This window comes from Drosophila grimshawi, unplaced genomic scaffold (genome assembly GCF_018153295.1).
Source record: "Drosophila grimshawi isolate 15287-2541.00 unplaced genomic scaffold, ASM1815329v1 contig_44, whole genome shotgun sequence".
In the NCBI taxonomy this organism is placed as follows: Eukaryota; Metazoa; Arthropoda; class Insecta; order Diptera; family Drosophilidae; genus Drosophila; species Drosophila grimshawi.
In genome coordinates this window covers 10,611,717-10,639,418 of record NW_025063240.1, presented here as the reverse complement: position 1 = coordinate 10,639,418, position 27,702 = coordinate 10,611,717, and the positions used below count along the sequence as shown (strand labels likewise).

Genomic DNA, 27,702 nt, shown 5'->3' with positions numbered 1-27,702 from the left:
ACTACAAAAAAACAAGAACACCAACAACAACATCAAGAATTGCGGGCAGCTGCCATTTATCGGATAATGCTTGGATAATGCTTTTCAAAGCGCCCTAAACAATCGAGGTGAGTTTCATACTTATAAATGAGCTCTTTTATTTTGAGTTCAATTTTCTTTTTAAAGTCTTTTTTTTTTGTTTTGTTGTTGTTTGTTTTTTGCCGACGGCAACGTCTTTTAGGCTCAGGCGCCAGCAGTCGCCAATTGGTTGTCGCTGGTTGCCTCAGCAGAAAGTTTTTTGAAATGTGTCAAAAAGTTATAGATCTAATTACATAGCAAGTTGTGCTTGTTGTTTTCATTATTGCTGTTGTTGTAGACTCAGCTTACAGCCAAATTGCAACTGCAAACTGCTGATAATCAGCGCAATATCAGATAGCTCCAGGCCAGTTGATATATACGACGCTACTTATCAGATATGCCCCGACGTGATCACCCATTAATGTTTAGAAACTAACTGAGTTAAATTGTGCGTTGTATAACATACACATAGCTCCTTGAGTGTGTTTTAAATGCTATAAGGCTTAGCTCGATCCCCTGTTGTATCGATAATGTAGCATTGCAACACCTACAACAATGCATTGGCCTCGCCTGACTCTGAGTCACTGATAAGTGCTACACTTATTGCTATCAATACCAGCCCCCATGATGAGGCGAACGCAGATGCTGTGCGACTGTTGTTGTTGTTGCTGTTGCCCCCGTTGATGCTTCTGCTTGTGATTTGGTTTGACGTCAATCGACAACAACAAATATTGCCAACGACAACGACACTGTGTGGCCAGCAAATTGACGCACAATAAAAGGCACACAAACACATCAACACACACACATCAATACGCGTAGATGCACAGCAGCAAACAAAATCAGGCATATTGCAGGCGTGCAACAGCAGCAGCAGCAGCAACAGCAGTGACAGCAGCAAGCCCTTCAATCTTGCACACGATTAATGCGAAAGACTTTTAATTGCCATCAAATGCCATAATAAAGCACACAGCAGCCACTGTGTGAATGTGAACTATGCCAATTGCCTACACCTTGGGCATAAAAATGGCCAACGGCCTGTGTATGCTCCGTACGAAACTGACAAATTTGTATGCACGCGCTTCAAAAGTGCAATATTAATTAATTCCAACAACAACTGGAAGCTGCAACAGTAACAGCAACTGCAACTGCTGCTCTGTATGCGGCTGGAGTTGCTGCTTAGACCGGGCAATTAAATTGTATGTCATTCATTGGTAATTTATACCATTTAAAGGCAAACAGCAGCAGCAGCAGCAGCAATAACAACTCTCTCGCTAGGATGTGGTGTGAGTGACTCCTGTTGCTGCAGTTGTTGCTCTTCCTGCGACTGGACTCTTTTTAGGCAGCAAATCATCACACCTGGCAATTAGCATGCGTGCGTGCTACAGCTCGTATGAGTAATGGTCAAAATGTTCTAATATAAATATATATATTGTGTTTCTGGTGGCTAAACCGTTGATCGATCGCTCGTTTGAGCTGATCGCTCGATAAATGCAACTTGCCATGAAAAGTGCAAGCCTTAAATGGGCATTAAGCTATTGCACATTTCTCAATATGTCGCGCGAGTGTACCAAGTGATTTTTTCTCTGTTTTCAACTCGATGTCGATGTCTGACTTTATACGCACCGCACCTTATAAGACAATGACGACGTCTGCCGGACAGTCGGACCGACTCTGCGACTGTTTGGCATATTAAGCAGGCTGACGAGCAGGAGTGATGAGGAGAGTGCGGTGGCGGTGCGACGTCACCCGCACCACAAGCGACGCCATTTTAAAGTGGCTCAAAGTCGCTAGTTGGAGTCACCAGCGAAGCCGTCTCCAATTCTTTGCCACCCTCGGTGCGTTTCATTGGCATTTGTTGCATTTACATTTTAAACAAAAGACAAGTCGAGCGTGTCCATTTGCGAGATACTCCGTACAAAGAATTTTCCCTTATATAAGACACAAATTTGGCAGCATCGGTAAATATTATTATTTAGTTATGTTGCGCTTAATTTACCTTGTTGATTAGCGACTGGTGGGAGTGCCTAATATTTACATATTACATTAAATTCATGTCAACATCATTTTTAGCTAGATCTTATTTCTCGATTCTATCGTCCCAACTCATGCATTCATTACAAACTATTAGGGTATGGAAAAGTATTGAAGCGTCTGGGACTTTTTTTTTGTGTCGGTTCATTGGTTAATTTATTTCACGCATAGCCTTAAATTAACAATTTTAATGTCTTGAAATAAGAAGAAAAAAAGATATATATATTTATATATACATATTAAGCAAATAAGAATAACAAAAGCGCGCATTGAAATTGAGACGTCGAGCAGAATAAAATGTACACAATACAAAATGAAAATGCTTAAATATATAAAATAAATTTACGAACGAAACAAAGGCGTGTAACAGAACACATACCAATAAACAATAGCAACAACAATAACAACAACAAAAAGGAAATCAACAATGTGTCGTAACGAAACGTAGCGAATACAAAAAATAAACCAAGGAACTTGAGAATGTGTAAGTTGGAATAAAATTCTGGGGCGTTAATTAACTTTAAACGATTGAAAACGAATTGATTTGGAGAAGCCATTTGATTTGGATTAGTTGTGCTTGCTTTGCTTGGGGTTCAAGAGTCGAGTTGGAGACCTTAAAGCATACAATGATCCGCCATATAAAGACTAAAATTAAAATTTAATCATCACGTGTGCGTTAAAAAGCGGGACAGACACTGCTCTGAGGCGATCCATGGCAATGTCTATAACTAAAGTTGTTAATTAGAATGCGTTAAACAATAAAACAAAGAAAATCCAATGAGCGAATGTGGAGAATGCACAGACTGACCGACGTTGCGACAGTTGCGAAGAGTTTAACACCTCGCAGGCGGCAGACATTTGATAGAGCTCAACACGAATTCGATTTTGAGTTGAAGTTGGCGTTTGGGGATTCGGATCAGTGGGCTCTGGCCCGACTTTTGGGCATGCGTTGTTATCATGCATTTGATAAACGTTTTGTTTTTCATTAGTGTGTGGCCTGGAAGCAACTTTAAGTCATTGTCAGCCAGCCAAATCTTAAACTTGGATTGATTCAGATCACACCCCTTCAATTAGCAGCTATCGGTAAATTCCATTGAATCTTTTTAAATTATAAGCGTCCTATTAAAACGCGTTTCATCGTGATGTTACTACATATTTTTGGCGGCCATTTTCTGGGATGAACATAAATATTTATTTTTAATATTTTTATGGGTTATTATTTATTTTATTTTTATTTTTGTTTTTTTAATATATTTTTTTTTTGTTTTGTGGTAAGCATTAAACACTACTGCAAGTGTATTCCGGTGGTTAGTTGTTTGTTGTTGTTTTTGTTAGCTGTTGATAAGCAAAATGTGCGCCTTACTACGTCAAAAGCGTCGAGCATTATCAGAATTGTCATATACATATATTCGAGTATATATAGCAGATTATTTAATATGCATGGGCTGTTTTCTTTTTCTTAATGGGAAACCACACATTGAAAAAATTTATAAAAATTAAATAAAGCCTTGCTGATAATCATATATGTATATTGCAGAGAATTATGGGTGAGACTTACGAAAAAATTTCACATGAGTTTACTTATAGCAAAACGTGCCACATATTGGGCACCTCCAGCCTGTAAAGTACTTCAGTAGCAGCAGCGCTGCAGCGAAAACAATTTTTTATTTAATCTCAAGTAGTTTCAATTAACGTCATTGGACTACATAGATTGCTGATTATGCGTCGCGTTTCGTGAGCGCTTTGAATTAACATTAAAAACAAATATTTAAAAATATATATAAAGGAAATATATAAAAAAAATAATGAAGAATTTTATTAAAAGATTATGAGATTGTGGCCACCCACCGAATAAAGCAACAATAGCAAATTGAATGAAACTTTTTGCAAAATAATAGAAACGAAAAGGTGAAGCAAGAAATACTCGCACATGGTCAGCTTTATCAGTTTGTAGACCACGACTTTCAATTTACGTCACAGCGCCGAGCAATTCATTAATTTTACAATTTATACTTAATAAATATTTTTTTCGATTTGCCTTTGGTTTTTGTTGTTGCCCCACCGTTTTGTGTGTAGGTGCTCTTTGATAAGCAAGTGATAAGTGAGCCATTCGTTTGACTGGTGGGTGGTTGATTGTTAGACTGCTTTGATGGAGCACACGGTTCAGTTGGCCACGCGAATTGAAAAGTTTACAAGTGGCTTGTAAACTGCACGTGGCGCATAAGCATTGCATAAAGCCCATAACTGACTCATAATCTCCATGTGGCAAGCACCAAGGTGACAAGCAGAAAGCAATAAGCGGCAAGCCGTAAGCGGCAAACTGCGCTTCATTAGGAAAACATTCAAACCTGTTGCTCACACGCAACTGGCCGCAATGGTCACCCAGTTGGTCACTCGGCTGGTCACTCAGTTTATCTTTCAGTCCAACTGTCCATTTGTCGCTTAGCACATGCAACTGTCTGCACTTAGCGCTCGCTGTCGCCAATTTGAATGTTGTACCCATCTCCCTTCTGCCCCCATTCTCCTATTCTCTCACACATTTAAAGTTAAGCCGGTTGCTTATCTTTGTGGCAGCGTTTGAAGTTTTTCCTCTTTTATTTCTGTAGTTTTTGTTGTTTTTTTTTGACTGCCTCGCATAATATTTTAGTGCATTTTATAAGCACAAATGCCTGTCGCATAAAAATTAATTGTAATGTTTGTTTATGTGCACGGCAAATGTTAAACAAGTTTTTTTTGTTAACCACACGGCGTATGAGCAATGTGGTGAATATAAACTGAAGAGTGTAATAATAATTTAAATACGCAACTGGACAGAAAAAAGTAAGAGCAAAACTGAAATCTATGATAAATCAAGATATGAAAACGGCGTTAGGGAAATTATGACATGCATACAAAACGACAAATATTAATAAGTGGTAAAAGAAAACTTGCAAGGTGTTAAGAATTAATATGTCTATTTCGCTCTAACCATTACACAAATTTGTTAATTACAATAATGGCATTGGGCCAAAAGTAGAAATGTTTGCTGCATAAACCTTAATGAAATAAAGTCCAATGACTCAATTTGCTTTCGCAAGACCCACTATCCACCATACAAAACAAAAAATCGCCCTCAATCTGATTTTCTCGGCCTGCGGCTGACTTCCTCACTGCTAATTAAGTACATAATTCCTCGTCATTTCAACGACTTGAAATTAATAAATTTGTGGTTTTTGTTTTTGTTTTTCTTAACAAACCATTGCAGCCGCTTGATTTATGTAATTCTCATTGCTGTTGACATATTTGACTTTCCTTTGCCGCCTCCAAAAACCCGGCCTTGTCTTACTGTTGTTGGTTTTGTTGTTGCTTTGTTTTAAGTAAGCGTAAATGGCTGACAAAAATAAAAAATATCTTCATGCCAACAAATCCATTACAGTCAAGTGCACACCAGCAACAACAGCAACTAACAAAAAATAAGACAAAAAAAAAAAAAAAAAAATACCAAACAAATAAATAAAAGTAAATGTGTGTGTGTTAACTTAAAAAAATTAACCGAAATTTTATTAGTATTTGCGCAAGCGCAGGCAATGCCAAGGCAAATATTTGACAGACAGCGGGACTGACCATAAGATCTTCGCCGAGCAGCGGCAACACAGGAGAGCCGCAGAGAATTGAAGAGTAGGAGAGCGTGGAGTGGAATGGAGAGGCTCGAGTGGTCCATGACCAAATCTCTGTTTGAGTATTGAGGCGGGCAAGCCAAGCAAAAGGCAATTAGAGTTGACACTTTTGGTTTTGGCGGCAGCTCGAAAGGGTTGCCCAGGCTGAAGAGTCGCAGACGCAGGCGCAGACTGTCGGCTGCAGACTGCAAACCGGCAGAACGGAGATAGAAGTGAGAAGTGAGAAGAGACTCTGCCTTAAAGAAGTTGTCGCTGACTTGTGTCCAGCCAGACAATGACGTGCCCAGGGATAGTTTAATTTCCACTAGGCAATGGGGCACTTAAAAACCATTTTCACTTGAGACGTGACCGCTGCTGACGTTGTCGTTATTTTAGTTGTTGTTGTCTTTCTAATGCTGCTTTGTTTTTGTTGTGTCGCTGGTGTTGCTGGGCTGTTATTTATTATCAATATTGACGCAGCAAGAGAACATCAACAACAAAAAAGACAACAAATCTGTAAAATACCACGCAACATTGTAAACAAAGTGTAAGCCGCCTTATTGTTGCTGTTTTCGTTGTTGTTGTTGTTATTTTTGTCATCTTCTAGACGCGCCTAAAACCAACAAACCTGAGAAACTGTCACTAAGCCATTTTCGATATTTTCTTTGATTTGCTGCCTGGAACAGAACAATGAAAAACGCGTCCCCTTCGCTACAATACAATGGCCAACAACTAATCATAAATTTGTGGCGCGATTATTGTACAGTTTGGCAGTCGCCTTTCAATGATGATATTTCAATATGTTTAACATATATATTCCAGAAACTGAAACTGAAACTCAAACTCAACTGAACTCAACTGAGCCGAGCTGAACTGAACAGTCTCTTGCCATCGGCTGACTTATGAGCTCAAGAAATGATTGGAAACGAACGCCAAATGAATATGCAAATTATTGTTATTATTATGTTTATGCTCATGCATATATCTATGTGGTTATACTATACTTATATTTCTCTCTCTCCTTCCCCATATCTTTGTTGTATGTTTTTGCCGCTTTTGTGTGCTAATTGTCGAAAGAAAGACTCGAAATTTTTGAAAAGCGACTTTTAAATGCTGGCACGTGTGCCTAAACTTGGCCATAAATAAATCAAAATTATGAAGAAGAAAAAATATTAAACAAACGAACGTAAAGAAGCTCAACTGTTTTCTTCTCTTTCCCTTTTATTTATTTTTTTTTTGAGGAAAGTATTTACTTTGTCTCTCAACTTGAAGCCAAAGTCAAGTCCGAGTCGTTGTTGGCACCCCAATGAAAAAGAACCAGAGAAGTAGAGCGCTATCTGCGCGGCTGGCCACAGGAAAAGGGAAGCCTGTTGAGTGGCAAACTGATTTCCGTTGACAATTTATACACAAAAAGCAATACAAAAACAACAGCAAGAACAACAACAACAACAACCAGAGCAGCAACAACCACAACAAAATGTGGTGGGCACCGAGTAAAGTTTTAAATTCCAAGGCATACACGTTGTTTGTTTTTGTTGATTTGCTTGTAGAATTTGTAGCAACAACAAAAATGCATTGCAATAGCATGAGGCAAGCCAGCGAAGACAGGCGAACAAGCGAAACACATTGACAAGCAACACGAGGAGAGCTGAATTGAGGTACTAAGAGGATGGAGACGCAGTTGCTTCTCACGCTCTCCACAAAGGACACGCAGTGTCCGGCCCTGTTCCACACACACCCACAACAAAGGTGAATGCCGAAGCGCAGCTATCATGACAGCTTATGGTATAAATTTCTTGGCCAAACCGTAAGCGTGTTCCGACTATGACATACGCTGTTTGAAACTTAAGAGTATTCGCAATCTTTTAAACGTCGTTTGCAAATTCATTTACCTAAGTCGTTGGTCCAACACTAAAATACCCTCGGGCTGATTACTGTTTGATATTTTTGTACAGGGTATAAAATGTCTTCGGTTTGATCCGCACTTGTCGCACAGTATTGGCCTTTTATCGGCTTTTTGGCTCTTCGGCTTTGGCTTTGGGTTTGACCAATAAAGTCTTATTATATACTCATCAATTCAGCAGCAGATAAAAGTCAAAAACTTGAGATACGTTTGCGTCGATGTCGTCGTCGTCTTCGTTGTCGTTGTCGAGCCACCAGGCAGATAAATTATAATTAAAGCAGCCGCAGCTGAAGACGACTAAGTTGAAGATGCTGATGCTGGATGCTGCTCTGATGTCAGAGCGTATTTAAAATACGAGTAGAACAACCTGCATTCAAACTCCGACGCCACACGACCAGCAGATAAACAAAACAAATAAACAGAAACAGAATCGGAGACAGAGAGAGAGACGAAGACGCAGACGCAAACGTCGCATAGAATTGAGCTTCAGTCAGCGCAAGAAACACCTGTCAAACTGGTCCACATACAGAAATACACACACAATACACACAACACACACGCAAAGCTGTCGGAGGGCCCAAAATATACAAGCGGTCAGGAGGAGCAAGAGCAGAATGAACAGAGTAGAATGCGGAGGAGGAGGAGGAGGAGGAGGAAGAGGAGGAGCACAGCCGTTGTTTGGATAATGACTTGCCAAGGAAAACGGTCAGTGATTTGACTGGAACGAAACGGATATGCAATGCGCTTATTATAAAGCAAAGGCATCCAATACAGGGTACCGATGCCCATTAGGGTCTCTGATTAGCCGGGGCATTGATTTAATTGAAACTAAAACGGAAGTTATTACGCCAGACCGATGCAGTTCTCGGTTCTCTGTCTGATTTGATTAGATGATGCTGCAGAATTTGCGCTATGGAAAGCTAATTACGTAAGATTCCTTCAGCAATGACGCTGTTATTTGCTTGTTGGCCACCAACCTAAGCAGGAAATGCATGTAAAAAAAAATGACAAATCAGTTTATGGGTATTTTTTTAGCCCTAAGTCTGAAATGATTTTAACAAAAGATATATTTTTAATTATACTTGCAAGCCGTTTGGAACCGTTTGGTTTTCATTATCCTTTTGGCAAAGTCTTTCAGACAACTTTAGTGTCATTTGAGGCTGAAATTTGACTTGTATCAATTAGCGAACACGCGAAAGGCAAATGGCGCAGGGAAAACTTTCAAACGGAGCTAACAACTTACTTGGCATGTATTTGAAAGATACAAAAGTTACAAGCGAACAGCTTACAACCGCGTCGCAATCAAATTACAAACTAATCGCATGCAAGCGAGCAGAAAATCAGCGAGCGACAAACAAAAACAACACAGACAACAACAACAGCAACGAGTTCATGTCTATGCCAACGAATGGTGTGGATTACTTTGCTTGGCTAAGTTGGCGGCGCTTTCGTGTTGCTGCTGTCGCTGCTGTTGGGGGTGTTGAACAAAAAGTGAAATGCAGCCACTTGCCACTTGGCACTTGCCACCGAGGCCACAGAAGGGGACAGCTTAAATGCAAAACAACTGCAATGCGTGCGTGTGGCAACAAAAAAGTTTGCAGGCAAAAGTTTTGCCACCTTCGCCTTTCCTGCAGGAAGTGACGCAGAAGAAGGGCTGAACGAGGACAACTTGGCATGTCTTGACAGTCGACAGGAAGTGCGCAAAATGCCACAACTTGCAAATGCAAAGTGCAACTCTCCCACACCCACCCCTCCCCATTCATACACACGCATACACTGGTAAGCCTATATCCGCATTGGGATAGCTGAAAAGTATCTTTAAAGTTGCATGTTGAACGCTTGTAAACAAGCTTGTCGCGTCGGCCTATAAAAATATTATTAAATTAAAAGTTGAGCGGCCAGGTGAGGCTGTTGCGGCTGCCTTAGAGGCGGCCACAGCAAGGCGTGACTCCACCCACCATGCGACAGCAAGGCGCAAAGCAACAACTGCTTAAATTGCAGCCGCGACTCAAGCAAGCGAGCAAAAGGCAATGCGCAAAAATGCAGCCTGTGTGCATAATTATGGAGTCATGACGTTGCCAACGTGGCGATTGCAATGGCGATGACGACGAAGACGACGGCGATGGCGACGCTGTTGTGGCCAGGCTGCCTGGTCATTAACTGCTGATGAGCCGTAGCTGTAGCCGTTGCTGGGCAGTGAGAAACAGTAGCCAATGCCACTCGGCAACAGCTTCTCCTACTTCTGCCTTCTGCCATCTCTGTCTTCCTACAACATAAATAATTATTAGCAATTGTGTGCAGGTGCAACAAGCAGCTACAACAGCAACATAACTTTGGCTGCTTTAATACTTATTGTTGATATTGCACTGCAATTTAAGCATTTTTCACATTTTACTGCACTTGCAAGAAAAACAAAAGACTTAAGCAACGAACTTGCTGCAGTTGCCGCTGTTAATTGAAACGAGGACAGACCGAAAAAAAAAAACAGCTGACAATTCCGGGCAGAGCTCCAATATGAGAATTCCACTCCGGTATTGTTGCTGCCCCATTGAAATGGCCACCCAGATATATATTTCTCAGATCTTTTCAGCTTAAACACACTCAGCAGCAGCAGCGGCAGCTGCTGCAGTCCACAGAAGCCCCACTGTCAGGTAGACCCAGACGGCTAGGGACACTGGACAGACACCGCTGGCCGACGTTGTAAACGTCAAACTGAAAAACCACTCAAAGTTTTGAAGCGGGAGCGGCAGAAAAAAATTATTAACTGACATTTTAATGATGATAATGATGATGCCGTTGACGTTGGCGTCGGTGGTGGCGGTGGCTGCTGCAACTGCGTCGGTGGCTAGACATAAAAATATAACCCTTTTCGCCCCACCAAAGCGCAGGTAGAAAAAACCATCGGTGTTGTGTTTGTTGTTGTTGTTTATGCTGCTGGTTGTTTGTTGATGTAAGCGGCGTGATTTTTATCAGTTGGAGCCGCAATGTTTGCCCAACTGGCGCCAGTTTTTATGTATTTTACGCGCCCAAAAAGAAAACCAAAATCGAAAGGTTCAAAGAAATGTTTTTTAAAACGTTCTTGTGTGTGTGTGTGTGTATGTGTGAAACGCTTTTTCAATTGCGATTTCTGAAGTGTGCGCAAATCGATTGGCTATGAATTTTAATTGATTTTTTTTTCAAGACAGCAACAACACGGTAAACAAAAGGAGCAGCTCCGGCAAAACCGCAGATGAAAGTTGTATTTCATTTTGTGTTTCGATGCGCTTGTAAAAGGCTCGCGCTCAAATAAAGCATGAAAATAAGTTTTGCCTGGCACACACACACAAACACAAACAGACAGATACACTGACGACTGAAACTGCAGGCGAATTGTGGCTAATTTCAGTAATCTGTAAAGAATGCTGCAAAAGGCACCCACAATTCGCTGTACAGACAGAGACTGAGACTGAGCCTTAGCCTGAGACCGAGACTGATACACAGGGACAAACAGACAGACAAACAGACAGCGGCTGTCCAGACATGTGTGCGTCTGTTTGCAACCTGCTTAATGTCATGCAGCGGCAACAGCAACAACAGCTATAACAACAACAACAACAAAAACAGCAACAATAAGAAGAACAACAAAAAAACCATAAGCAACTACAACGCACTGTCACTGTCATGCATCATCATCATTGCAACCTGGACCGGAGCCGGTTGCTGCTGCTACCTCTGCTGCTGTTGCTGTATTTGAAAATTATTGCATGTCCAGTCTGCACTCTGCAGTCTGCATTCTACAGACTGCAGTTTGAGTCTGAGTCGGAGTCGGAGTCTGAGTCTGAGATTCAGGCTCAAGCATGCAAAGCTGAGAAACTGAGAAGGCGAAACACTTGCAACATTGGCATAGCCAGTGAGTGATGCGATTATCTGCAAGATTCGCTTATCTACGGTGATCCATCAGCTATGTGGCACTGAGGCACTCGCGTATGTCAGTTTACTACCTTTCCCCCACCAATGTCTTTGCTGCTGCTGCGATGACTGTTGCTGCGTGCAAAAATGCGTAGCCTGCGCGGGCGTTTGCCATATAAATTAGAATGTGCGTTGCTATACCATTTTTTGGATTATATTCTTTTATATATACTTAATATTTCTTGGTTGGTATTTTTTTTGTTTTTTGTTTTTAATATATTTGCCGGTCCCACGGTTGAGCAAAGCTGCCAAGCTGACCAGCACCCGCTAGCAGCGCCTTTTGACTGCTTGCGGTTACTGTTGTTACTGCCTTCAGGAAGCGCTGCTGCTGGAGTAAACCACAGTAGGTTTTTTTCAGTTTTTTGTTGACTTTGATTGAAAGTTGACACAGCCAAGCGTTGAAAACCACATCCGTGGTGGGCAGCAGCACTACTAGGAGCAACAGCACTGCCTGTATGCAAATGCAATTAGTTTTTGATTAAGTTGTAGCCCCCAAAAAGATGCAAGGGCAGTATTCAGTCTTCAGTAGATTGCTCTAAAGTTGTTGGAACAGTACACCAAAGTACACTTAAGCGCAAAAGCAAAGCGACAGACCGTTAAATTGTTGCAATTACCAAAGCTAGCGTTGAATTTTGCTGCTGCTGCCGCCATATTTGCGCATGTTGCTGCCGTGCAGCTGTAAAACAATATGCACAGTGTTTATGGGTATGTTTTTGTGTGTCTGTGTGTGTGGGTGTGTGTTTGTGTCAGACTATTGTTGTTGTTGCCTGGGCCAATTGCTTAGCACGCGCTGCTAATTTTGTGCTGCTGTTGTTGTTGTTTTTGCTGTTGCCGCTGCAAGGCAGGCAGCAATTTCTAAGTTGCATGCACGCCTCGTTGATTGTAGTAGGTGGCCTGGCTCGGCCTGGCTTAGCCCGACTTAGCCTAGCCACTGGTCATTATTATAGTAGCCGGTGCTCAGTTTCGAGTGCCGCTGCAGTTCGCAGGGTGACCAAAAGCCGCTGCAATCATGTTAATAACAGCTTGTATCGCTTGCCAGTTGCTGTTTCGTCAGTTGCAAGTTCTATGTGTGTAATTTATGGCTGTGGCTAATTGCATTTGAAAGTTTAAATGCAAAAGTCAAACGGTTTTCAGATATGCATAAAAACACAATCAACTTAAACGAGTGAAATGCTATTTTCTCACACAGAATCTCTGAACCGATTTTTACCATGTGCCACACCAGTCAGCGCAGCTCATTTGAAATTCCAATTTCAATAACGCTCAATGATGTTTATCGGCAACGCTTTATTTTTCGTTGTTGATTTTTTCCCATTTTTTTCTATTTTTATTTTATTTTTGAGTAGGCGTTGTCCGCAGCAGCAGCATCAACAGCAACAACAACAGCTAAATAACGTTGCCTTGTACCAATTTACGCACATAAAGATGCGCTGGGCCAAGGTTCAGGGCAGGGCAGGGCAGGCCAGTTCAATGGCTAGATAACGCCATGGGAGCCATCAGCTTCATTGCGTGCGCTGATGATGCTGCTGCTGACGATGCTGCTGCTATGATGCTGCTGCTGTTCTTGTGGGTGCGCGATAAGACAGAGCTCGAACGAGGGACGAGAGTTAGAGCCAGAGTTTATCAGCTTGAGGCACACAGCTGCGACTGAAAATTCAAATGCTGAAATGCTGAAAAAATACCGAACATTGAAAATAGTTGCGCTAATAAATTCATGTCGCTGTGGACAGCAATAGACTGTCTAGCTGGCTGCAGTATTGCTGAGATATATGTTTTGAAACAAGTTTTTGGGGCGGCATATTTGTTAAGGTCGCACAGCTGCGACGCCAGCAACAGTTGCTGTTTGCGGTAGCCATTCCACATAAATAGCTGTTGCTCATGTGGTACATAGGCTATGTGCATTTTTTTATATTTTTTTTTTGACTATTTGCACACCCGCATTGGCATCAACCGCAACAACATGCCATGTTGCATGCCTAATTGCAACAGGTGGCAAATGCCAGCAGCCACAACAGACATACACACAGTTACTGTTTCTGTTTGCGGTTGCAAGGGTTGCTATTGCTAGCGCTGTTGCCGTTGCATTCACTGCAACATGTAGCATATGTGCCAGCAACAAAGCCAATTAGCAGCAGAAACAATAAACGTTTTCAATTGTCAAACACACAAAATGTAAATGCAGCTCAGCATTCGTTGACAATTCTACTAAATGATTAGCAAATAAAAGCACACATTTAAACAATTGTTAATTGTTTGATGTTGACCAAAAATGGCAACAGAGACAGCAACAACAACAACAGGTAAACCACTTTATGTTGTCACTTGGCGCTGGCATTTGATTAGCCTTTGATTGGTTGCTACTGCAGCTCAAATAATTAATGAGTTAAATATTATAATTTATTTAAAACTAGCCACGATCATTAATCAGCCGTGTAACATGACTCTGAAGTTAGTGCTTGGCATTGGATCGGCTTTTGCTTTTCGCAGGCCTTTGTTGTCTATACGGCCACCGTTTTTAGGGGGCTGCTGGCACGCCCCACTAATTGGGCACTGGCAACTGTTTAACTGTGTTTTTTCCACCGTTTTGCTTTCGGGTGGGTGGCAACGCTTCGATTTTCTACTAATTTTGCATTTATTGCCAAACACACAATCAATCAATGTCCAGTTGGCCACTTTCCGGCCCAACAAAACAGCAGCAATGTTGCAACAACCTTTGCCCAGCAACATGTTGCGTAAATATGTGCAAAAAAATCGTATATGTAATAAATTAAATAAATTTGAAAAATTCATGAGATGCGAAGAAATCAAAGCCAAAGCCACGCTGTCTGCGCTTAAGCTAAAAAAAAATATGAAAATTTAGATAAAAGCATTAAAAAAAATCACTAAAAATTTGAAAATATTATAGAGATTTTTATTGCTATAGCTGTATTTGTATGTCATTAATATTTATACATTTTTTAGAACACAGTCAGTCATAAGTATTTTTATGCTTGATTAATGATGTTTGGTTTGTTTGAATGAGCTGCTTTAATTACTGCGGCAATTAGCAGCTAAATGCAAACAGTTTTGTTGGCTTCAACAATTTTGTTGTGTTAGCACATTTTCTGCCACACATAGCAACACATATATGTCTTCATAACATCAACATAGACATAAACATATAATTTAAATAGAGCTACCTCGTAAAGTGACCATAAAGTGGTTACCAGCTGTAAAAACCATGCAAAAGTTTCTAGAAAGTTTTACCCACAATTTCATAGCAAACATTTTTATAGTTCTGCTCAAATTACTCTTGTAAATGAAACGTTTATAAATCTTACGTTTTCTGTTCGTATTTCTTACAGAACATGCCAGAGTCTATTGCAGTAGCAACAACATCCTAACTAAACGAGGTAAGCAATCATCAAATGTTTTAAAGTAGCAGCAGCTGTATTTTTTTATTTTTTGGCTGACAATGGCAACCCTGGCCTGACCATGCACAGACAAAGCTGGCAACCTTCGTAAACACAAAAAAAAAGCAAAAAAACAAAGGCAAAAAATACTGAAACGCATTTTGAATTTAATGCGTGCGTTGCAGGAGTACAGAGTAGCGGATCTGACAGGAGGACGTGTAGGAGGGGAGGCGGACAGGCAGGCAAGCAGAGATCGCATTCGTATCGATCATGTGCGCCTGTCCGGCTTGCAACATTCAAGTGTCGTCTTGTGTTTCGCATGAATTTCGCATCAGCTTCGGGCTTCGAACACAGAGCTTCGTCTCTCGTCTCGTTTGTCTCCCGATCGCTCTCTCAGTCTGGCAGCCGTCTGAGTTTAAAGACTGCGTCTGGGGCAGCTTTAGTAAGTTGCGGGCGTTGCACGGCAGGCGACCTTCTAAGTCGGCCGCTAAGGAATTGCAACTGCCATTGAAAATGAGTGAAGTTGAACATTTTAGACAGATTGCCAAGTTTTGTCATAAAAACGCGGCAACTTCGGAGCTGCAGCTGAAACTCGATGTTGTTGCTTTTTAAAGATTAATTGCTTGCGACAGTTTGAAAACGATGGCGACGGTCAAACTGCAATAGCAACGACAACAACAGCACCAGCAGCTGCCCCTTTCAAGCCATAAAAATTGGCAGTTTGTGGCTAAAATTAACATGACGTCAGTACGAGACGTTGTCAATTACTTTGGCTTAGAGTGCGACCTTTGGCTGGTTGAGCGATTAAGGCCGCACCGCACCACTGCAACAGAAGCAGCAGCAGCACCAGCAGCAACTACAACTTAATCTCATTCGTTGGCTTCGCTCTTTTTGCCCGCCAGCTAATTTTTAATTCATTTGTTGAAGTTTCTTTTGACACGCCCTAACAAAAGCGACGCGCTTTTGGTGTCATCACATTTGTTGCTGTGGTTGTCGTTGTTTGTGTTTCATTTTTTGTTGTTTGATTTTGAATGTTTTTCAACTTTTTGCAACTGTTTTTTACTTTGTATTATTGTGTTTTTTTTCTTTTTTTGATTTGGGGTGGCTTGGTCGCTTTTATTCATAAATGTATCTCGACATGAAATACAGCTTAATTAACAAAAAATCTGAAGAAAACCTGCAGCAGCTCGCTGCTGAAGCGCAGTTCCATTCATACATTCACTTCATTCAGTCTCCATTCAGACACACACATAAGTCACAAGTGATATTCAGTGCGTATTTCCAAAAATTTATGTTAACTAATTTGTCATATTATTGTTTTCATAATTGAGTGAGTAAAATCCGACAATAAACCATCGAGAATTTTGGTTAACAGTTCGTGCAGCAGTAAAAGCACAAGCGACACAAATTACAACAAACCATTGAAAATCAATTAACACCTGCGAATGCTCTATACAATCGATCCGAGTCAATCTACCTATCAGCAGGAGCAGACACGAGCTGTATAAATTAAATATCAGTGGCTTTATGTTCTTTTCATTGGCAATCAGTAAAGCAACATTGAAATTAACATATCAAATACAACATAATTGCGCGATAATAACCAAACAACATGAAAATGAAACCTGTTATTTTGTGTGTATATATGTATATGATTAATTGATCATCAGTTTATTGTCTAGTAACAACACTAGATAAATTTCTTTAGGTTTTTGTGCATCCTTGTCAACTCTATTTTATACCAGCTAAAATATATATTATAGAACGTATTAATCAAGCATAATAATCCTAAAACAAACAATTTAACATAATATAAATGCTGCAGAAAGTAAAGAGTGCGTTTCATGCGCATCTTTTAAGGCCTGACGCCTGGCAAGGCAACGAACTCCTGCCCTGCTCCTAACAGTTGTAATGCAAAGTGACAGCGACAGCGGCTTGTAGGCAATCAAAATGCAGTATAAAACATGTGCAGCTTGCAATAGTTAGGAATATGCGTTGAGTGTTGAAGCAGTTGCTGTTGTTGGTTGGTGCTTGCAGCTCTCCACCTGGCAGGGGCAACTGCAAACGCAAATTGAAAGAACTTGTTGGCTGTTTTGCCTGCTGCACGCAGTTGTCGACAAGCAAATTGAAAGCTTTAGCTTTGCACTTGCTTTGCGGTCAAAAGCAAATACCTCTGCAACACTAGCACCAGAAATAACAACAAACAACAAAAGCAACAACAGAGCCTAGTGGCAGTACCAGTGCTGGCCTGTGGTGCATTTGGTGGTGCCTGTTGGTGGTTACAACTATTGATTACAAGTTGCCAATCGCTGTGTCTCACATTACCCAATACAACAAACAGGCAGCAACAGCAATGGCAACAACTTTGGCAGCGACCTCGATGCGGGTGTTGCAGACAGGCGCAGACAGGCTCCAATAACCAGCCAGCAACAACAACCGAATGGAGGTTGTAATTAATGCGGGAGCCTGTGCTGACATTTTGAGAAATTTATTGCTCCAAGTGGATTTATAGTCTGCGACATTTTATAGTTTTACCTTGCGGTCGTTTTCGATCGATCGAACATGTAATGTTGCCAGCAACATGTTGCCGTTTACTGCTGCTGCTGCTGCTGCTTCTGCTGATGGTGGGAACTGCAACAGCAGAAACAGCAGCCACCCTTTCATGCGCATCATGTGCGCGCGCGCATATATAATTTGGCTACCCGATAATGATCGGCCTTTGGCATAATAAATTTGCAGCAATGCCGCAAAACGTTGTGGCAACTTTCAAGAGTAAAGCTATAGTTGGTGGTATTGGTGTTGGTGTTGGCGTCGCAACCTCAACGTGGACTTGAACTTATCCTTAAAGGTACCCAGATACTCGAGAGCCGAGTACCGAGTTCCTGTAATATCAAAGGCAACAAAGGGGTATCTGTACATTGCAATCTATATTAATTTTTATATAGCCTGAGACCTGGCTGCCCAGTGCCAGTCACGCTGCACTTTCATAAATGCCAAAAATTTCACCTGCTTTCACAAAGATGATTAAAAATAAATATGCAACGTTGCGACGTCGACGTCATCGGCAACTGGCCCGAAACGAGTGCAGTTCTGAGGCACTACAAATGGTGGGCCGCCCCACTTCATGATATACGATAATTTCGTTCTGATAATGTGACGTACAGCAGCCTCAGTCTCAGCCTCAGCTGACCCAGATGGCAATGCGTGAGTGTTGAGCCAAAAATCGTTTAAGGCTAATTGCAAAGATCGCTTTCGGTTGATAAACGAGCGAACAGCGTTGCCAGCGATCAGAGCGGGTGAAGGAGGGGGTTTGAGATAGGGTAGGGTGAAACGGTTTAGTCAGGGATTGAGATGCCTCAGGGCGCTGACCCAAAACCTTTACGAGCAAAATACAAAAAGCAGCTAAACAAATACGCAGCGCGTAGTTAATGATGATTGCTAGCCCCCAAAGGTTAAAATTAAATAATTTTCAACTTGCTTCCAAGTCTCGTCAGAGCCAGCTCAAAATGGCGGGCGTTCCATCCATCTAAAGCAACCATTCATTCATTCATTTGCCTAGCCATATAATTAGCATGAAATGAGTAGGATTTGAAAATTTTTAGTTAAATATTTCAAAGACTTTTCGCTTCTGGCGATCTTTTTCTGTGGTCTATGTTAATTTTTTGGCGCTTTGGCAATTAAGCAGAAAACCGTGTAGCTAATTATGATAAACATTTGGAAGAAGGAGGTGGAGTATAAATGCAGAGAAATATGTGAACAAGAAATGGCAAACAGGAAGTGGAAGGTCAACCTCATAGATATTCTAACAAAAAAAGTTTTCTGTTTCTACCTCACTTATGAGTTAACTGCCTCTGTTCATAGATGCGTTCCTTTGCCGATCTTTTAGCATTTAAATGCTTGCCAACCGGTTCGATTTTAACCCTAGCCAGGTACTTACAGCTCTTTTTGGCCCATTCTTTACTCTTTTGGGCGACCGCAGGCGCCGCAGTTGCCCTAGCTTGGTTGGATGGTTGTCGATAAGGCGGCAATGGTTTAATTTAGCCGAACAGCCAAACAAAAGGTAACTAAAAGAAACTGCATCGGCAGCAGATGACGACAGGATCGTTGGGCCCAGCCCACGTGCAACTGCAACTGCAGCAAAAGCAGCAACAGCAACAAAAACAAAAACAAATGTGTCTGTATATCGTAACTAAATTGACTTTGATCACGCGATCGCCCGGCCTTTGTGGCAAACGGAAGTATGCTAAGCAACTTGTTGCTGCCACGCCGGCAACATCTAGCAGCAACAGCAGCAGCTGAAGGTGTATATTGCAAAAATAATTACATTTGATTGTAAAAGGCCAGCGTCTAGGCCGGCGACTCGGACTTGGGATGAGGACACGGAGCCGGAGTCGGGGCTATGCCAAAGAAAAATGTGCAACATGATTGCAGTTTACAGCGCTTGGAGAGTCGAGCCAACACCGGCAGCAACAACACAAAACCAACAGATAAAATGCATTTACAATTGAATTTGAATGTAATTTTATTTAAGCTGCGGTCAGCCAGGGGCAAATGTGTATGTGTGTGTGTGTGTGTGTGTGTGTGAGTTTGTGTTGCTGCTGCACGGCAGCAACAATTGGCCAACTGGCAGGAAATTGCCATTATCTAGCATTATCCACTTGTGCAACGGTAGCAGTAGCAGAAGCGAAGCAATATCAGGCGTCGTAAGTTGCACGTCAATCTCTGGTCGAGATCAGAGGTTTCAATGATCCTCTTAATTAATGACACCAAAGTAGCAATACCAGCAACAGTAACAATTAGCATATCGTTAGCTCGCATATTGACGTCAAATTTGGTCTGGCATTTAATGAGCAGCAAAACCAATTCGTACTCATACTTTAAATTACGGTGATCATTTTAATTGCAGTGCGCCTGCCAAAGCAACTCTGAAACTGGAAGCCGGCAGCTCTCAATTTCAAATACGAGAGAGAGAGATATATACAATTTTATATGTGCATCAATGTTTGTTTGTCTGTTTTCTTGTATGTACATTTTAAATCAATTAAAAAGAGCTTTCTAACAAGCTTTTGCCGGCTAAGTATGCATGAGCTTGCGCTGGAATGGGGCGTGTTTTTAGTGAGCATTGCAACATGTTGCTGGCTCAGCTCTTGTTGCTGTTGCTCTTGCTGCTGGTTCTGCTGCTGCCGCCGTCAAGTGGTCTTTGCTCATTGGTTCGTGCCGCTTAGGCGTAGGCGTATAAATAGCTTTTTGTTTTCTTTTTCACTGTTTTCACTTGATGCGCACTTCATTTTCAATTACTTTTTGCTTTTGCTGTTATTATTGTTATTGTTATTGTTATTGTTGCTGTTGCTTTTTGCGTTGTGTAAATGGCGTTTTATTTTATTGGCCATATTTGTGCCCTGTCATGCTTTGTTTGCTTTCGGCTGAACAACTCCATACAACTGCCTTTGACTTCACCTTTGCTGCTGCTCATGTTGTTGTTGTTTTGGTTGTTTGTTGTTGCTGCTACACTAAGCTGTCCATTATCAATGCGTATCACGTTGTTGTTGAAGTCGTTGAAGTGTGCTTAAATGGCGTCAGCAAGACATTTGCCAGTTTAATGGGTTAGGCTCCATACCAACCGACCATCATAGCAGCCGCATAAATCTGCAGCAGCCAAAATGTAAGCCAACATTTTGTGCAAATAACAAACATAGGGCTAATAAAGGAGCTTGCTTCAGGTCGCCCGTGTGGGCGCTGCGGCAGGGCAGAACGTGTCTGCCCCGCCGTGCACACAATTTGTTTACATTTTAATTTCTGCAATTTTGTTTAGTTAACTTTGTAAGCTGGTCGCCGTCGGGACGCCATAGGCACACAGTCAGGCAGCTTATCGCAATGGTGACAACAGCAACAACGACGACATTTACTGCAGGCCAGTTGTGATAGAGCTGGCCGAAGGGGGCGCCACTTTAAAACTTCATCAAGTTACAGGCACTACGTGTGTGTTTGTCTGCGTGTATGTGTTATAAGGGAAACAAAAGTAAAATAAACATTCTCATACACTCGCACACATAGCCAGAGAGAGAGGCGCTCATTGTGACCGCCATTGCGACAACTCCCCCTCACGCTCACTCTTGTCCCACTCACCCGCTCGTCGTCGGACAGATTCATATAAATACGTTGCATTTTATATAACAATACGGTTGGTCTTCTTGTTTTTGCTGTTGTTGCAGGTTGGTTTTTGTAGTTCACGCTTTTGTTATTTTCATTGTTTTATTTGGTGTTAAAACTGTTGTCATAATTAAGCAGATTACAAAAAAAAAAAAGTGACAATGAATCATATTTCCACTGGCATTGCACATTTTTAGTTTTCTTCTTTTTTAACGGCTATTTGCATTTTTAATTTTTAGCTCACAATGAACAGCGTCGTGCTCAACGCACCGCCAGCAAAATAACCAAAAAAAAAGAAAAGAACAGCAACCAATGAGCGCCATTTAATGTACGCTGCTTCCTCGTCTCGTTTCTTGTTGAAAATTCAATTAAGCAACAGCCATTATAGGCTATCTCGCTCGCACCATTTTCCGCTTGCCTTGCACTTACTTATTTTTTTGTGAACTGTGCTGCTTATCGCATAGATACTTATGCATATATATATGTATCTGTATCTGATAAATGACACGGCAGAGTTCCATTTAAAGCCAAACATTTGCTTACAAGCATGTTTCGCTGTTTAGTTGTGAAGCGCCATGTTTATGTTTTTTTGTTGAGATTTTTAGTTAATTTCAACAATAAGTTGCTTGCTAAATTTTTAATTTGAATTGTTGTTTTTATTAATGGAACCGATTTCATGCTGATGCTGCTGCTTTTGCTTTTCATGTGCTGAGCTAGCAAGTGATAGGCAAACATTTAAGCGGTGTAGTTATATTTGATGATTGCACAAGACATAAACAAGAATCCATTAGTTCTGGCTAATTCGACAAGGTCGCCAATGGTATATTTAAAATGCCAAGACTTCACTCTGTATTTTACAAACAATTTGAAGTTCTCAATTTATTCCCAGATTATTCTTAACCTTTGCAGTAGCCGCTAAATAACCATTGAATACGTACTCAGCCCAAAGCCGAATTAACACTTCATTTAGCATAATTTCACACCAACTTCAGTCCTACGTTCTCCATTATACAATTTCCCTGGCGCGCAAAAATATATGTATGTCTGTATATAAAAAAAAAAGAATATTTAAATCTGCCGCCATAAATCAAAAATCTCTGCTGCTGGTTTACAGCTCCTTCGGTTGCCTTTTTCTCCGATATTCCTTTTCACCAGCCATTTCGCGTGCTTAAAGGGCACAAAGAACCTTGGCCACTAACTTTGCTTCAACTCCGTCAACGAGCGTGAAAATTTATGATTTTTTTATAACTGAGACTACAAAATTCAAAAATGTAGAAAACTACAATCCAATGTCTTTTGGCACAGGCTAAATGAACAAAAAAAAGAGTAGCATTGCCGCAGAACATTTGGGCGGGGCAAAAGTTTTTCGCATAGTTGTCAGTGTTGCGTTGTTTAATTACGCTAATTAGGAATATTAATTGCCGTTCGCCATTTGGGGTGCCATAACTGTGACCCACAACCCCCCAGTTGCAGTAGTATTGAAGGCTTTTTTAAACAATTTTTTATTGCGCAACAGAAAATAGAATATGAATTATGATGATATGAGACATAACGAGCAAAGTTTTCTGCATTTCCATTTAAGTTGTGAAAATCGAAAAAGTTAATAAAAACTTTAAAGAGACTCCGAGACAAAGGACTGCACACGCACTCCATTAAACTGACTGTGGCAGACAAACATACATATGCGACAACAGTAACAATAACAAGCCACTAACTGGTGCACAGGACGTGGGGCAGGACACAGGTGTCCATGTCGCCTGGCACTTCAACACCCAACAAATAGTTACCCACCACTCACACGCCCGCCCGTCCGTCCGCTCGTTGGACTCTTTTCATTTTCTCAACACGTAAAGCAAACACGTGACCGTTAAGGACACGGACACGGCTCCTGCTGTTGCTGCCGGTGCTGCTGGCATTGCTGTTGTAGGCGCAAATTGCAAACAGAAGGACAACGACAACGACTTCGACCCCACCATAAACTGCCAGCTTATGTCAGACACAAAGCCAACTCAGCCACCCAGCCACCAGGCTAGCGAAGTCCTAGCCAAATGCCAAGTGAAGCGTGCGGCGTACAAGAACTCGTAGCTCGACCGCCTCCTCCTCCTCCATCCACCCGCCGTGCGGTGTGCGTGTGTGCACAATATTCATATATCACAAGGATAAGCGCAATGCAGCAAACGTCCTTCCAGACGTGCCGTCGTTGCCTGTGCCTGTGCCTCGGTGTGTAAACTCCAATACTGTATGCTACTGTCCTCTGCTGTTCTGGCAGCAGCCAGTTGTTGGCACTGACCACTCTAGGCATGGGAGTCCAACTAAACTTGCGCTTCATGTGTGCAACTTTTAATTATTTGCGAATGTTGGCGCCAGACGTCGGCTTAGGATGCTCGATCTCTCTCTCTCTCTCTATCTTTCTCCCTCACACACTTTTTGTGTCCATCCGCATGTCCCTGTTACCCACGAACCATTCATTGATTTCCACTTGCCTTTTGAGTGACCAACACGCGGCAAGCTGCGAGCTGCGAGCGGCGAGCAGCAAGCAACGAGCGACGAGTGCGACGACAGGCGGCGGTCAAGGCAATGTCATAAACTTGAGCACCATAAAATCTGCTGGCAAAGTAATAAAAAAAAATGCCACAGCGGGAGATGCGAGACGTGTCTATGTATGTATGAAGTTGTTGTCGTCGCCGCCAGTTGTGCCAGGTCCAAGTCCAAGTCCAGGGCGTGACCAGGGAACAGCAGCGGATTTAGTGACAAACGCCAAACGCATAAAACTAACGCAGCGTAAACGGCGACGGCGGCAACGTCGACGATATCTTCAGTTTTGGCAGCGACAGCGAAAAATTTATCTTATTTATTTGTTGAGCGAAAGCCAAGAGCAAGTGCAGCATTTTGATGCTTGACTGATTGGACCAAGTTTATGAGGCGCCACCGACGGCTATGCCGATTGCAATTGTAAAATGCATACTGCGGCAGCATCATCGTTGCCAGACGGTCAATAAGCCGATCACAATAGACGTGCAATCTTGTAAATAAACAAATAATTATTTATTTTGAACAATAAGAATGAAAGGAAGCATCTAATATTAGACTTTAAATCAAATTATTATTGCAATTCCGTTTCCTTCTTATACAACTTAAAAGTTTTCTTCAAACTATTTGGTATTTTTTTAATGGCAGCTTGAACTAAACTAATAGAAATCAGTGCTGCCAGACTGATGGAGAAAACCCTTTGCCTTTTCGCCAATTCAAAGTTAGAGCGAGTCAATGCAAAAGTGTCACAGAGCTGTCAGCGCAAGTTTTGTGCAGTTTTTATTTTCGTTTGTTAAACACACAAAATTTTACAAATCCAAGATTCGACAAAATATCGCAAGAGCAGTTAACTTAAATCAAAACTGATTAATTTGAAAAGTGCAAGGATAATTTGATTGAAATTAGTACAAATATGGCGGTATGCAAACATTTGTTCCACAGCAACTGCAAATATAAAAAAGTATTTTAGCTTAATTAGCTTAACATTTTTGAATGCCATTTTACATGTGTCTTCTTATTTTTGTTTTCAGCCAATCCGGTCGCGTTCGGTCGCCCGCAAGAATCCCTGGCCGCGCAAGGTTAGGCTGATCCAGAAACGCTCAAAGGTTGCTAGCACGACGCCCTCGCCACAAAAACTTGACCTAATGACGATGGCAGAAGGCACCGACCCCATGGGGCATCATCATCACGCCGCAGGCTCGCACAATCCCCACCACCACTACCACCATCATCCACATCCCCATCAGCATCACCACCATCCAGCGCAGTATCACCACCCCAATCCGCATTATGCACCCGCACAGCAGCCACCAGCAGCGGCAGCTGCCTCCCATTATGCCCCATATGCTCAGCTTCAGTATCCGCATGCATTGCCCCATCAGCATTTGCCGCTGGCGCTTAGTCTGCATCAGCAGGCTGCGGCGGCTGCAGCTTCGGCAGCAGTTGCTGCCGCTGTTGCAAGCGTTGAGCAGCACAACAACAACAACAATCAGCCGTTTGTGCCCAACAACAATATAATGCCATGGAAGCAGCGCAAGCGCAAACGTCTCTCAGCGGTGCTCGATAAGCTCCATCACAACAACAACAACAATAATAACAACAATAATAATACCAACAACAATAACACAAACAACAACAACAATGGCGTGGCCTGCAAAACGGAGCCAATGGATATGGATGAGCGGGATATGGATGAAATGGAAGAGGACGGCGATGATGCCCAAGGAGAAGCCACAGAAGATGGCAAGCAGAATCACGAGGCTAACTACATTAAGCGGGAACAGCGTGACGCACTGACAGCTGCCAGCGATGAGGAACAGATCGAGGCTGAGCCTGAGCTATCCGCAGAGGAGCTCTCGCATTCGGATCAGGACGATCAGGATAGTCCGCGTATTAGCATGAGTCCGCTGCATGTGGCAGCGACGCCCGCGTCCAATCCAGCGCCAGATAGTGCCGCTGCTGCTGCTGCTGCCGCCAAAGAGAATCCGCTGCACGTGGATATCAAGACTGAGCATATGCCAAGCCCGTATGATCGCTATTTTCCCATTCCCTCGCCGCTGTTTGGCTACTATCTGCATACCAAGTACTTGAATGAGGTGTTCCGCAGACGCCATGATCTCTATCCCTCACCGCTGCAGCATACACCCTCCTCCATTGCCTCCGAGACGGAGACGTCGCCCACCAGCCACGGCAAGCCACCAAACAGCAACAGCAACACCAACAGCAATGGCAGCCAACACCCCCGGCAACAACACCAACAACAACAGCAACCGCTGTCCGGCATGCTGATGAATGCATCGCCACCGCCCTCGCTGCCCTCCCCGCCGCGCAGTGACTCATCGGTGACCACAACGCAGCCATCGCGAGTCAGTCCTAAGCCAACCAAGAAGAAGACATCCTCATCCGCAGAGAAGCCAATGCCGCCTCCACAGGAGCGTCCCCTGGATTTGTGCATGCGCAGCGATTTCCTCGGTGAGCCTAAAAAGTACAAAACAGGGACGTCACCGTTGCATGCAACTACTGCTGCATCCATGATGCCACCGCCTGCATCGATGAGCGCCGCTAGTAGTCTCGAGAGCATGAACGCATTGTCGCCCGCCTCCAGCACACACTCGAGCACCTCACTAACCAGCAGCATGCCCACATCAACACTGGCGCCTCCCTCTGCAATGTCGCCATATGCGATGACGGCAGCGGCGGCACATGCAGCCGCAGCTGCGGCAGCAGCAGCCATGATCAAAATGGAGATGCCGATGCATCCGCTGCACTCGCATGTGCCCACCACAACGGTGGGTGTGCCAGTGATCAAGGGGGATGTGGCCTCACCCACCACAAAGGAGTCGGTAGCCTGGCGCTACAATCTCGATGTGTCGCCGGTGGTGGAGGAGATGCCGCCCGGTTCAGATGTCGCATATGTGTGCCCGACTTGCGGTCAAATGTTCTCGCTGCACGATCGACTGGCCAAGCACATGGCCTCACGGCACAAGTCGCGAAATCCCGCCAATGATATTACCAAAGCCTATTCCTGCGACGTATGCCATCGCTCGTTTGCCCGCTCCGACATGCTCACCCGCCACATGCGACTGCACACCGGCGTCAAACCATACACGTGCAAAGTGTGTGGTCAGGTCTTCTCGCGCTCCGACCATCTGTCCACGCATCAGCGCACCCACACCGGCGAGAAGCCGTATAAGTGTCCACAGTGTCCGTATGCCGCATGTCGCCGGGATATGATTACACGGCACATGCGCACCCACACACGCTACGAATCTCGTGGTGCTGGTGGGGGTGGTGGAGCTGGGCGTGGTAGTGAGGGGCAAAAGTCACCATTGCAGCTGCTAGACGTTAAGATGAACATGAATCTGCCGCTGCTGTTGCAACAGGATGAGCTAATGCAGAAGTCACCGCTCAATTTGGGCGGACCCATGCCCATTGTGGTAAAGACGGAGAGCGCCTAACGGTATCTCTATGCGGCCGCGGCCAGACAGTTCATGACCTTTTAGAGGCACCACTAAAGTTTGGACCCAGCTTAGTGCCCATATTGATCAGTTTGTAGTTTAGCTGCGCGCAACACTGGAAATCTCTCTGCGAAGACTGAGAACCTAATTACTACCTACAGTTAAAGGCATAGGTTTACATACATTTATAGTTTAAAGAAATCTATTTTAATTTGCACACACACACACGCACACACACAGAGAGAGACACGGAGTTAACTCAGACCACCACCCAACGTATTAACGTTTAAATTAGTTGTAGGGTAAGGAGAGCCGAAGAACCCTCATGGAGACGGGCTTAGTTCGTATTCGTAGTATTGTATTTTTGGATAATGTTGTAGACAACGTTCAGATACAGCTAGCAATTCCATGTTCCACAATTTAGTTAGTAGTTCCGTCACATACAAAACTTTTATAAATATACATATGTATGTATGTATTTAGTTAGCTAGAGGTTAGTTAGCTAGCTAGTTTGATAGTTAGGCAGAGGTCAATCGTCGGCCTCTGGGCATTTTTGAACAACATTGAAATTATTAAGCTAGGCACGCACACATAGG

General features: G+C 42.8%; 1 protein-coding gene across 1 annotated transcript; it reads left to right on the top strand.

The window, feature by feature from the left end:
• On the top strand, positions 1-27,702 carry LOC6558455 (zinc finger protein 1). Its single transcript, XM_032743015.2, has 3 exons — positions 1-107; positions 14,922-14,969; positions 24,680-27,702. The coding sequence occupies exon 3, from the start codon at positions 24,794-24,796 to the stop codon at positions 27,104-27,106; it is 2,313 nt and encodes a 770-aa protein (XP_032598906.1). The 5' UTR covers positions 1-107; positions 14,922-14,969; positions 24,680-24,793; the 3' UTR covers positions 27,107-27,702.